The sequence below is a fragment of the Aquarana catesbeiana genome, linkage group LG03, assembly GCF_042186555.1.
Source record: "Aquarana catesbeiana isolate 2022-GZ linkage group LG03, ASM4218655v1, whole genome shotgun sequence".
In the NCBI taxonomy this organism is placed as follows: domain Eukaryota; kingdom Metazoa; phylum Chordata; class Amphibia; order Anura; family Ranidae; genus Aquarana; species Aquarana catesbeiana.
In genome coordinates this window covers 615,224,755-615,238,245 of record NC_133326.1, presented here as the reverse complement: position 1 = coordinate 615,238,245, position 13,491 = coordinate 615,224,755, and the positions used below count along the sequence as shown (strand labels likewise).

At 42.7% G+C, this 13,491-nt stretch overlaps 1 protein-coding gene across 3 annotated transcripts in view; it reads right to left on the bottom strand.

Annotated features, from left to right (window-relative positions):
• Positions 1–13,491, bottom strand: part of XPO7 (exportin 7) — a 93,134-nt gene that overhangs the window by 40,739 nt on the left and 38,904 nt on the right. For all 3 annotated transcript variants that reach the window (XR_012243011.1, XM_073622260.1, XM_073622259.1), the window contains exons 5-10: positions 8,237–8,302; positions 5,503–5,607; positions 4,241–4,406; positions 3,690–3,763; positions 3,481–3,600; positions 3,158–3,304 (exon numbers count right to left, since the gene is read on the bottom strand). Coding sequence is in view for 2 of the 3 variants with exons in the window: in XM_073622260.1 (XP_073478361.1) it covers positions 3,158–3,304; positions 3,481–3,600; positions 3,690–3,763; positions 4,241–4,406; positions 5,503–5,607; positions 8,237–8,302 (678 nt within the window). In the remaining variant the exon portion in view is untranslated. The remainder of the gene's footprint in view (positions 1–3,157; positions 3,305–3,480; positions 3,601–3,689; positions 3,764–4,240; positions 4,407–5,502; positions 5,608–8,236; positions 8,303–13,491) is intronic.

The window sequence follows — 13,491 nt, the reverse complement described above, 5'->3', positions numbered from 1 at the left end:
TTCAGAGCATGAGGGAGTCCCTTAGAGCCCCTTTTTTCCGGGGTATATGTACCTCTTTTGCCCCTAGTGCAAAACACAAAAAGCAGAGGCACTTCAAATGTAAAATGTAGTTCAGCAACTGCCGCTGCTACCAAGTCTCAGTCTGGTGCTCAAGTAAATGTTTGCCTGGGAATGCCTATGTCTCCCACCTCACATGCGCCCGTCTGCTCTGCGTCCCTCCATAGGCCGTGTGCATCTGAAAAGAGCGCACCTTATAGCCTGTATGCAGCTTGCAATGTTTGCGTTTCACCACGCCGACGTTGCGTTAACGCTCCACCCCCGCCACCCCTCCCGTCCCCCTTTTTAAAAAAAAAAAAGAGACTGTTTCCCGCGCGAGCCGAGGCTCTAGATCCTCGGACAGCATGAAGGGGAGGGGGCCGGGGCGGAGGAGAGAGGAGGGCCAGTGGATGGGAAGCTGCTGTAATGGCGGCGGTGTGCGGTGCGGCATACTACCGCTTCCCTGTGCCTTTACCTAAGCCGTGGGGGGAGAATCCCTGTAGGAAAACCCCCCCCTTACCACATCCTACCTGGAGCATGGCTTGGAGGAGCGTACAGCATGGACACTGAGACAAGACAGATCAAGCATGAAAAAGGTATGTGCTCTTGGCAGCCCCCAGTGGTGACTATAGACATAGCATACATTTACTTAAAAGGAGAAACCTTATAAGAACTGGAAAAATTCTTAAGGAGTCTCCCTTACCTTATCCAGCTGCAGGGTTCTGTTGCAACAGACCCAATCTTCACCTCTCACGGTGGGCTCCGTTTAGAGAAAAAAACCTTCAGAGACTGGGGCCCCCTATGAATAGGAGGATCCATAGTTCTGGCCCCGTAAAGCACCCCGCCAGGGATATGGCTGAAAAAAAAACAAATACTGGATCCCAGGGTCCAGCTCTCTAAAAAGAGAAGCGTTACAGGTAAAACCTTGTTTCTTCGGACACGAGGCCCGGGTACCATCCAATTCGGCCTGGAAAAGACACTTTGAATGGATCCGGCTGCATGGCTTGCTCCAGTATAGGATATTCCTTTGGAGCTCAGCACAGCACATCTTATTCATGACCAACACCTAAGACACTTGCGAAAAAACTGAGGTATCCCCAGGAAGGGGAGGGGTTATATAGGAGGTTGAACTTCCTGTCTAGGGTGTGACCAGTGTCCAATCACCTAATGATACCCTATAACCCATCAGTAATTACTGAGGCTCTGTGTCCTGTGATGTACGAGAAAGAAAGTCTCTTTTTGCAGCGCTTTCAAAGTGCTTTTTAGGCGCTTTGAAAGCACTGCCCATTTATTCCTATGGGCAGGTATTTTGGGAGTGCTATACACAGCGCTCCCAACCCACCCCAAAGATGCTGCTTGCAGGACTTTTGGAAACGTCCTGCATGCCTGCCACCCCAGTGTGAAAAGACACACTGGAATGAATGGGAGGTGGTTTTCAGGCACTTAGCAGCACTAGAGTGCCTGAAAACCATCCCAGTGTGAAGCTGGTCTAAGTGTGTGACTATAAATTCACTACACAACTAAATAAAAATGTGCTCCACAAAAGATCTTTATACAGTATTACCACAAAATTACATCAAAGAAAACATCACACTAATGCATATATGAAGTACTAGTATTGTGCAAATGGTACCCTTTGATAAAGTCACAAGGGTGTGACGAAACATATCAGGGTCAGGCCTATGACGTCATTGTGACAACCAGGAAGTGCCACCAGAATCATGGTTAGTAGGTGATGCTGAGGTTTTGCCTTAAGGGGTCACTGTACCCAGATATTGTGTAAGGCTTTTAAAGTGGCGCACTGCTGTTTTGAGTGCAGTTTTGTGAGTATACATTTTTATTAGTTACTTTTAATAAAAGGGATTTGTGTTATACAGTAAAATTCTATGCTAGTTTCTCTCTTGAGTAAATCGGCCAGTGGAGAATGGAATTGGTGTTGACTTATACAAGAACCAGTGGTGAGATACCCAGAAGAGCTTGGAGGACCCGTGGAAATAGACCCCTTAAAGGGGAAGGCACAGCTAGGTCCACATGTTCAGATGAGAGCACATTATGAATGGTGGCGGGGCTCACTTGTGAACTGGTGTATGCAAAGGACTAAGGAAGACGGCATTCTCACATTGTTTGGATAAGGCACTATTGAAGTGATTCAGCTATTGGACATTTTTGCATGATTTACACTCACTGATGTGGTGTCATGGACAGCAAGTGCTCCTTGTGGTTTATAATTATAGGAGTGTGCAAGATAATAGTACTTCATATTTTTAATAGTAATACTTTATAAGGATCCTATGGAGCACACTTTTATTTAATTGTGTAGTGAACTTATTATCACAGTCAGACACACGAAGAGGCACAGTGGTGTTGCGCTACACTATTTATTTGCGTTTGTGTCATATTGATCTGGGAGAAACATAACAGTGTGGATAGCAACAATGGACTGGAGGTTAATTTAAATTTTCACTATATGCTCATCAGGATTGCTCAGAATAATGCAACTCACTATTTCCGCATACAGCCTTGTGTTCCGGGTGTGAGAACAGACCTTCCTGTCTCACATTCGGAACAAGATGGAGTCAGGCTTAGCAGCACTCAGCCATTCATAGACAGCTTTGTATTCTATAAACGAACAAAAAGTTTCCTTTGATTGGCTGAGTCAGAGGGGCAAGCCGATGACATCACATTGACGTTACAAGAAAAAATGCATAAAAAAGGTCCTAGACCTAGAGTGTCAGATTAGTGACTGGATGGTGATCAGTATGTACTTGTGAGCAAGCAAGACCATGAGCAGATAGTGGAAGAGCAATACCTTTCATTGGCAGTGTGTTGTTTTCAGTGCTGTCAGTCTTAGAGTAGAGCTTTTGTCAGAAAAAACATTCTATTGACGTTAAAACAGGACATTTGGCTAACTGCACTAGTTGTCACTCGGACAATTAGTGAGGGAAAATAGAAACACATACAGCAATAAGACATTCTCCCCTACGTTATCCAAAATGTAATAACCATCACACCAGGTCCAGTTTTAATCAAAGTTCTATTACAAAATCCACATTTACACAAGTTTGCTACTATCTCCATATCGAACTGAGGCAGTGTTCATTTCTGCAGAATTCAGACCTACCTGCAAACTGGTGACAGTAAAGTTAGCAATAAGCCTGATGACCTCTGGGTAATTCTCCACTTTCACCAGCTCTCCCAGCTGGTAATTACTCTTCAGTCGGGCTAGTAGTCGGCAGAACTCATGGTAATTATTGGGGTCAGCCAGGCTCTACAAGACAACAATCATCTTTCATGTCATTCTTAAATCTTAAAAAGATTCCAGTGTTCTGCAGAAGTTTCAGAATACTGCTATACACAGCATGAGAAATGCGTCATATTGGAGATAGATTTAGATTACGTAGCTTTGTGAAGTCTTCCACATTACAGGATCATTCACACACTTACTTGGGGGTTTTCTAAGATCCTCTTCACCCCATCCACCAGATGAGAGAGGAACTTGGCTCTTTCTGCATTATTAAATAAGGAACGTCGCACAGATGCAATCTGTACCAGACAGGAGAGGACCTGAACAGAAAAAGAGGTTGTATAATAGAAATTGTAGGACAAGTGTGGCCACCACAGTCCCCTCACCTGATCACCCAATTAGTACTCACCAGTGGGGAGAAGTTGGGAGGAATGGAATGATACAGGTCAAAAAACAGCTGTAGTGTAGAAGAGTCCAGGAAGGCTGCAAAGGCAATACAGAAACAATTTGTTAATGAATATTGTGGTTCCCAGCCCTAAACTGTCTCATAGTAAACCATTCAACAAATCTAAACAGACCACTCACTATTGGATTTTTTCACTTTCAAAAAAATAAAAAAGGAAAAATCTCTGCTAGTGGTCAAATGCCTGTAAGGTTATCCCTCTGTCTTTTGATGAGCAGCCATTTCATGATCACATTAGTCACTTTGAAGGCACTGGAGCATTAGAAGCAGCTTAACTCTCAGAAACTAACTGAAAGCAACAGGGTTTCCAGATCAACGCTATGTGATTTATTCAGCTCTAAACAATCCAGCAGGCCCAATAAATTATTATATACAGCCACCTTGGGTGTCCTCATGGATTAACTCATCTCATCAAGAATGAAACCACCAAGAAAAGTGGTGCCAATAACATGGCTGAAGGAAAACTGCTTTTAATACCCCTCTACCTTTTAACCCACCTGAGCGCCAACTTGTAGGAATCTGGACTGTACAAAGATCATCAGAAGACTCATCTGTGGAAGTGCCAATAAAGTCAAAGTTCAGACAATTGTGTGTTAGTTTGAGGAGCTGCATGAGCAGATCATGCTGAGACCCATCCGATAGAAGCAGGGATTTGCCAGATGCCTAGAAACAAAGTGAAAAACATTACAATCACAGCTTTTAAGGCTTGGTTCACACATGGGAATTGGATGAGTTCTGAACCAATCCGGCTTTTCTATGGAGCTGGTTCACATATCTGCAGTGCAGCAGCAGAGCGATTTCAGTGCGAATTTGACTTGTGCATTTTCTGAGCACTGTTCAGATGCAAGTTCGAGGCTCATTGCCTTCTATGGGAACTCTTCTGAATCGCAGGTCATCAGTTTTGAACACGAATTGAGAAAAAAAAAACAGCGTGGGGGTCCCCCATGGGTATGGACTGGTATGGATTTTAGGAGGAACACCACGCAGAAAGAAAAAGAGAAAAAAAAAAAAAAGGGTGGGGAGTCTCCCCCAAAATCCATACCAGACCCTTTTCCGAGCATGCAGCCTGGAAAGAGGGTAGGGCCCCCTCCCCTTCTGAACCATATCAGGCCACAAACCCTCAACATTTGGGGGGGGGAGGGGGGAGGGAATGTATTTGTGCTTCACCTTTTTAAATAAAAATAAATGCACATCTTTTTGCAGGGAAAAAAAAAAAATAATAATTTAGTGCATATTTTTTTTTTTTATAAATTAGGAGCCTGTAAAGCAATGCACCCGCGATCAGCAGACCGCGGGTGCAGTGTCATGCTCTTGCAGACTGTTAGTGTAGCTGTCTACCTGTACCTGGTACAGGCAGGCAGTTAATAGATGGCAGGAAGAATGAATGAACTACTACAGCGCTTTCCAGCACCCTGATAGTTCACCGAGCACTACAAGCCATCAACCACAGTAGTTATAGTTTTCTCAATTGTAGAGCAGGGGGTAGAGCCCTGCATGGATGCTCTCCTTAAATTGTGACAGCGGGTGCGGAGAGATGATCCCCCACCTGCTGCCACAATAGGGTCTTGGGGGGCTACCGATTTAATACACCCTGAATACGGGAGTAACATGTTATGAAAGGTGACCTTATCTTTTAAAAGTTAAGTTTTAAAACGTACAGTACACTTTATTCATGAAAACAAAAGGTTTTAGACAAAAGTCTGTATCAGGCAATAGGAAAAGCGGCATGGAAAGCAATGCAAAAATATTAGTGCCTCACCTGTTTGAGCAGATTACAGGACAGGGTGAAGATATCGAACAGTGACGAGTCTCGAAAGGATGAGGCAATTTTCCGGTGTTTGGTCAGAGGGTGGGTGGCATCTGCCTATAAAAAGAAACCATAAACCCCTCATCCGTTAATTATAGACTATGATGGCATGCTGCCAGCACCTCAAAAATCCACTTAGATCTGTCACGCAAAGCTGCAGTAAGCCTTTTCACCATAGGTTTCCTTTTCTGAATAAAGACTTAGGCCTCACGCGCACTCGACGTTTTTACAGCTGCTTCAAGGGGCATCTGACTTTTTTTTTCCCCCTGTCTCTAAACGCCCCTCCATGTTAGCCTATGTGTCCATACACACACAGGCTTTTAGCAACGTTTAGTGGCAGGAGGTGTTAGAGGCAGGAAAATAACCCCACTACCAGTGCGTTCAGGAGCACCGTTTGGGCAGTGAAAACATGTTTGAAGCTACTAACACAGCTTCTAAAAGCTGATAAACATTCATGCTTGAGCATTAATTTAATGACCAGAATTAATTCATTTCATTGGCCAGAATAAATTAACGCCCAAGAGCTTGACACCCGTAAAAGCCCCTAAAAGCTTAAGATACCTTAAACTCCAGGCATTTTTTCTGCAAAAACGCTGCTGGCTTCTAGGAGAGTTGAATAAGATCCCTTTCACAATGAGGCCGCCCCCTGCGTTCACGGTTAAATGCCGCTCATTTTCGCAGTGCTTTTCGGCCGCTAGCGGGGGTGATTTTAACCCCAAATAAGGGGTTAAAAACTCCCGTGTTGCGGCGCTTCCAAAGCGCTTTTTAGGTCCTTCCGAAGCGCTGCCCATTCATTGCAATGGAAGCAGCATCTTTGGGGCGGTTTGGGAGCGCTGAATACAGTGCTCCCAAAACGCCCCAAAGATGCTGCTTGCAGGACTATTTCCAACATCCCGCAAGCGCACTGCCCGGGTGTGAAAGCACACATTACACTTAAATGGAAGCAGTTTTTAGGTGCTTTACTGGCTCTATTTCTAGCGCTAAAATGCCTGAAAACTGCCTCAGTGTGAAAGAGGGTCTAAACGTTTTGTGTTGATGAGGCCTAAAAGGGAGGGCCAATATGGGAAAAGAAAGAATTCCTGTGTTCTATTTAGGGACGATGCGCAACACCCGTTGACTTTACAGTATCCATGTGTGAAAAGGCTGCTTGCAAAAGTGAATGTGCTGTGCATCTTTCCTGATGCATCTGTGTGCCAAAAAAACAGTCCTATAGGTGCTGAACCCCCTAAAGGTCAAGGAAAGATGAAACAAGGAGCTACATGCTGCGAAGCACTCCATTATCAAATGCTTTACAGCAGGAGCAATCCTGCAGTTATGCCTAATAATGTGTAAAATGGTACATTTCTGGCCCTTTTCTCACCAAAAACAGGGCCTTTTTTTTTTTACCAAGTCTGACTTGGCAATAAACCTACAGAACTTTTCCTCATATTACAGTGATAAGACACTTCCATGCCTTTTACTATTTATTAAATAGCGACATTCCTATTACTTTTCTATGTTCTTATCACCAGGAATACATGGTGGAGAGGGGACAAGATATTCCCCATTTTTTTGTTCTTGCTCAATTTTTCACCACTTAAAACCTCATTTGGGACTTACCGCGTAAGCAATGAAAGAGATTAATTCCTGATCACTGGCCTTGCACCATATATCACAAGTATGTCTACATGTCAACCAGTTATTGTTTAGGCTAGGTCCACACTAGCCCGCACTGTGCATTAGTTTGCGGGTATCGCATCTATTCCCACACCTGAATCGCACTGCTCTTGCGAGATGTGAGGGGCTGCCATTCATTATGAATGGCACCCCCATGAATTTGAGCTCGCAGTGCAATCACAGGTACTGGAACCCACATGGTAAAAAAAAGCAAAAAAAAAAAAAAGCGAAGATGCACATGCACCTTTTTTGTGTGATTTACTTGTCACAGCAGCTCATTCAAATGAATTGGTTTCCATGCCCGAGCAAACGAAGAGTGCACGGCCCGCACTGGTGTGAACCTAGAGTTAGGTCTACTTTAATATCAGCCTGCATATCAGTAGCATTTGTGCTGATTTTTCTTAGGAATCAGATCTGTAGGCAGACGACAACTTTGAAATCACAATTTTCTAATCCATCACAGTGCAAAGTCCTACCCAAACTGGGCAAGCTCCTCTAGGTTATTAATAAAAGCTAGATATATTTTCAGGCTTTGGGTCATGTGTGCGCTGCTCAAAGTGTGTTTTTTTATTACCAGTTTTAATCAGGGCGCTTTCACGCGATATGCGTTGGGCAGCGTTACCCAAAGCAAAGAAAAGACAATTTTCCCTATACTCTATTGTTTGGTTCACGTGCCCTGAAAAAAGCAGGACAGGTTGCATCTGTACATAGTGCAGTGCATTGTGAAGCAGTATACAGCATCACAATGCAAGGGGGTGCATAGAGCTGAACGAAAGGTCATTTTGTAATATAACACAACACACATAGCAGCCATGCATTGTGGGGAGCATAACTAGGGCCCACTGGTGTAAATGTGCCCTTAGAAGTCAAAATTCCTTACAGTGACAAAGAAACATCAGTATTACCTAATATTGAACTGAAAAAAAAAAAAAAAAAAAAAAAATCAGAGTGATTAGGAGGGATTCCTTTCACAAACACCACAGATCCTGGTATGCAAATTCTGGCACATATTCAGGAAGGTGTCACTTACCTGGTTAATCTCATTGGTCAACTGGGATAGAATACTGACTCCAATGACGCAATAGTCCACACTGTCCTGTAGAATGTAAATAAATGCTGGTTATTGCACAAGTCAAAATGAAGAGCAGAAGGCAGGCATTGGGTTACATTGCCCAGTTATCTGTCTTGCTCTCATGCTGGATAAACAAAAAATAAATAAGGCAGTAGGGACCGACGAATCTAAAAACATTAATTGCAGACCCTAAAATTATAGAAGAGAACTTCAGAAAGATAATCAAATACTGCACAGTTTATGGCAAGGGGAGCAATCACCGGGATCCCAAGCTGTCATTTCCATGAATCACCCACTCAGTCACCACACACTGCTCGGGGAGCTCCGAGAACCGAGTGATCAGCGGTGATAGATCTCTCGGCTCTCAGTTTTAGAGCCAGGGGGGGTACAGACGCAGCATTGGACTGATGCTGCATCCACCAAAACTCATAAAACTACTGCGAAAACAAGAGGGTCAGCATGACAACCAGGGAACTACCAATTTCAGAAGGAAAAGTCAGCAATGGCATCTTCCTTGTGACAGGTTTCCTGTATGTGCCAGCCAACATTCAGTTACAACAAAGCTGCAATGCTACTTTGTATGTGTACCTTATCATGCCTGCTATTCAATGACAATCCTCAATGCCAGGATCACTTAAATTTTAAAGAAGTCACCAATAACAGAAAATGCATAAAGAAACAATTCTAACGTGCTGGAAAAAAATAATAAAAAATTTTTAAAAAAATTAGATACACACATTATTTGATTTACATGTGGATAATGTGCCAATAAGGTTATCTTTCAAGAAACTGACACAAAATTCTATATGTCTGGTGTCACAGCTGTGTGTTACAATAACGTGCAGTAAAACAAGATTTTTACCACGTATTTTCAAGGCATTCTGTATGGTGCACTGCCATTCATTTAGAGTGGTACCTCAAAACACAAGTATAATAAGGTGCCTACTGGATACTACAACATATACTGCATAAAAAAAAAACAAAAAAACAAAAAAAAAAACACAAACACAGGTCTGCTTTTCCTTTCATTCCTGTGCATTCATTTAGAATGGGCTGGCTTCAAGTAGTACTAAAGTCTGATATGTTTTATTTCAATTACATCTATAAAAAGTTGAGCAGAGAATAAGAATGGCTTAATTTAAGAAAAGCGCAGCAGGAACAGTTACAAAAGCACAGCTCCTGGGATGATCTGCACTGCTTCGCTGAACCTCCGGCCGACAAGTGTGTATTTCTAACTTCATACACAGTTCACTGATCCCCAATTTGGGATTACATTCCCCATAATTCCAACTGCCACCATGCATATGCATCCCTTCTAGTCCTCTCTGGTTGCCTGTGCTGTCCATGTTGATAGCTTCAGGTCCCTCTCTGGCTGCCTGTGCATTTGGGTACAGGCAGCAGCTTAAGAAAGACTTGCTCCTGGGAGTGTGTACAATTGAGTGGCTTCAAAGGACCCAAGAAGAATATAGTCATATGACGTCGTCAACTTTGAGCGGTGATATCTGAATGATGCCTGCAGTTACAGGCATCATTCAGATTTCTTTTAGAGCCGGCGATTCCCTTCACCATAAGAACAATTATAGCCGCTGTTCAGCCGCTTGATCGTTGTTCTAGGCGGCGTGATGGGACGTCCCCCCCCCCGCCCTCTGCGCTCCGGTGCTTCTTCTGGCTCGCCCATGCGATCTGGAGAAGGAACCAACCCGCACCGGATGTTGACCAGTAAAAAGAAAGCAAACTAGAAAAATAAATGCAAAAATTAGTAAAATATTAAAGCACCCCTGTCCCCGCTTGCAGAAACGAACGCATACTTAAGTCACGCCCACATATGTAAACGATGTTCAAAACCACACATGTGTATCGCAACAAACGTTAGAGCGAGAGCAATAATTCTAGCACTAGACCTCCTCTAACTCAAAACACGTAACCTGTAAAAAATTTTAAAGTGTCGCCTATGGGGATTTTTAAGTACTGAAGTACTGAGCATGTGCAATTTTGAAGCGTGACATGTTAGGTATCTATTTACTCGGTGTAACATCTTTCACATTGTGCAAAAAAATTGGGCTAACTTTACGGTTTTGTTTTTTAATGCATTAAATTGTTTTATGCCCCCCCCCCCCAAAAACGCATTTGAAAAATTGCTGCGCAAATACCGCACAAGATAATAAGTTGTAACAACCACCATTTTATTCTCTAGGGTCTCTGCTTAAAAAACATATATAATGTTTGAGGGTTCTGTACAATTTTCTAGCAAAAAAAATTTTGATTTTTACATGTAGGAGAGAAATGTCAGAATTCGCCTGGTAGGCAAGTGGTTAATCACAGTATAAATACAGCTGTTCTGGCGAAGCCAGAGGTTTGTTAGAGAACCTTCGTGAACAGCATCATGAAGGCCAAGGAACACACCAGACAGATCAGGGATAAAGCTGTGGAGAAGTTTAAAGCAGGGTTAGGTTATAAAAAAAATATCCCAAGCTTTGAACATCTCATGGAGCACTGTTCAATCCATCATCCGAAAATGTTAAGAGTATGGCACAACTGCAAACCTACCAAGACATGGCCGTCCACCTAAACTGACAGGCCGGGCAAGGAGAGCATTACTCAGAAGCAGCCAAGAGGCCCATGGTGACTCTGAGGGGGCTGCAGAGATCCACAGCTCAGGTGGGAGAATCTGTCCACCAGACAATAGTCTTGCACTCCACAAATCTGGCCTTTATGGAAGAGTGGCAAGAAGAAAGCAATTGTTGAAAGAAAGCCATAAGAAGTCCCAATTGCAGTTTGCAAGAAGCCATGTGGGGGGACACAGCAAACATATGGAAGAAGGTGCTCTGGTCAGATGAGACCAAAATTTTACTTTTTTGGCCTAAAGGCAAAAACGCTATGCAAGGCGGAAAACTAAACGCTGCACATCACCCTGGTCACACTATCCCCACCATGAAACATGGTAGTGGTATCATCAGGTTGTGGAGATGATTTTCTTCAGCCAGGATAGATAAGCTGGTCAGAGTTAGATAAATGGAAGAGTTCTGGACAGCCGCACACCGATAGAAGTTTCTTATGCCTTTAGTTGTAAAACCAGGATCACAAAATATACAGGAAACCAAAGCAGAGTGTTAGAGAACAACAGCGTTTCACACTTATACCAAGTGCTTACTCAGAGTAAGCACTTGATACAAGTGTGAAACGCGTCAGCTGTTCCACTCTGCTTTGGTGTCCTGTATATTTTGTGATCCTGGTTTTACAAATAAAGGCATAAGAAACTTCTATCGGTGTGCAGCTGTCCAGAGCTCTTCCATTTATCTTCATCTGCATTAGCCAGCACCTGGGGCTCTTTCTTCTCTGGAGGTAAAGGACTTTTTGTTTGTGGATCTACCTGAGCGGTGGGGTTCTTCTAAGCTGGTCAGAGTTGATGGGAAGATGGATGGAGCCAAATACAGGACAATCTTAAAAGAAAAACTGTTTGAGTCTGCAAAAGACTTGATTGACGCGGAGGTTCACCTTACAGCAGGACAACGACCCTAAACATACAGCCAGATCTACAATGGAATGGTTTAGATCAAAGAATATTCATGTGCTAGAATGGTCCAGTCAAAGCCCAGACCTAAAATTCAAATGAGAATCTGTGGCAAGACTTGAAAATTGCTGTTCAAAGACACTCTCCATCCGATCTGACAGAGGTTGAGCTATTTTGCAAAGAAGAATGGGCAAAAATTTCACTCTGTAGATGTGCAAAGCTGGTAGAGACATCCCCAAAAAGACTTGCAGCCAAAATTGCAGCGAAAGGTGGTTCTACTCAGGGGGGCTGAATACAACGGCATGCCAAACTTTCCAGATATATATTTGTAAAAAATTTTGAAAACCATTTATCATTTTTCCTCCACTTCACAATTATGTGCCACTTTGTGTTGGTCCATCACATTAAAATTTCAATAAAATACATTTACGTTTTTGGTTGTAACATGACAAAATGTGGAAAATTTCAAGGAGCATGAATACTTTTTCAAGGCACTGTACATAGCAACTTATTGTAGCTAAATATAAAGTTTTCCTTTATTAACTTGAGGCAGAAAAAGAATATGGCAGATCTGAGGTTTCATATAACGGGGTCAGTGCAGACAAACAAAAGAGAACCTGACAGCACTGACAATACAGAGCTGTGGGGAGGATTAGAAGAGATTAGAGGAAATAATCTGGTCCAGTGGTCCTACACTAGAATGCATTACAGTCATTATGTTAAAAAAGAAAATGAAGCATTACAGGGCCACAAAGAATGTCTGTCAGAAGTCACGATAATATATTTTTCGTACAGCTGTGTACTATTAAGTGCTCACTGATCAGCAATTGCACAAAAGCTTGCTTTAGGTGAGGTATCACACTATAGAAGAGAATTTAATCATTTGGGAAAGGCCAGATGATTCTTTGATCATTTTTTCATCTGACATACACTTCCACTGAACAGTGCATATTAAATGATGTCTCAATAGAAAAATATGCATGTCATTAGTTTCTCTCTCACAGATTTTCCAACATGTATGATCCATGTTCTGACAGTCAGCTTTAACCCCTTTGCATCGCAAACTGCAGATTAAAGTGGAGCTAAATCCCCACTGTCAAAAATTGCCCAAATGTAGTGAACTTTGTGGTTGACACAGACTGAGCATGCTGAGAGGCAAGTGTGCCATAATGTGCAGGTTATGCCACCCAGCAGACTTTAGTTACGCTTTACCATTCCCTTGACTGATGCAGAGGGAAGGTTACTCAACATTCTATTTTACAATATTCAGCACAAACAACCTAGTGATAGGGAACTAATCAAAATTGTTCCCAATCATCATGTAAGCAATGACATGGTGATCACATGGCTTTGTTTACAAACAGCTGCTGTGTATTTACTTTGTACATTCACTGTGCACAGAGAAAGGAACTCTTTTCTAGGTGCAGTGTCCAAATTGTCACCCTGTAATTTAAAAAAAAAAAAAAAAAAAAGAAAAAAGAAAAAAGAAAGTAATATAAACCTGTGCAGAGCATTAAAATGTTGTACGAAAAACAAAAACTCGCCACCGCCCCATCTACAGCTGGAATAGGTAACAAAGCCTGGGGAACGCCATTGAAAAACCCCAAGCCTACTTACCAACCAGCTCTCAGAAAACCAAATGAACCTGTCTAATGGCCCGTACACACGATCCGAATATCGTACGACCGTTCTCATTTAATAG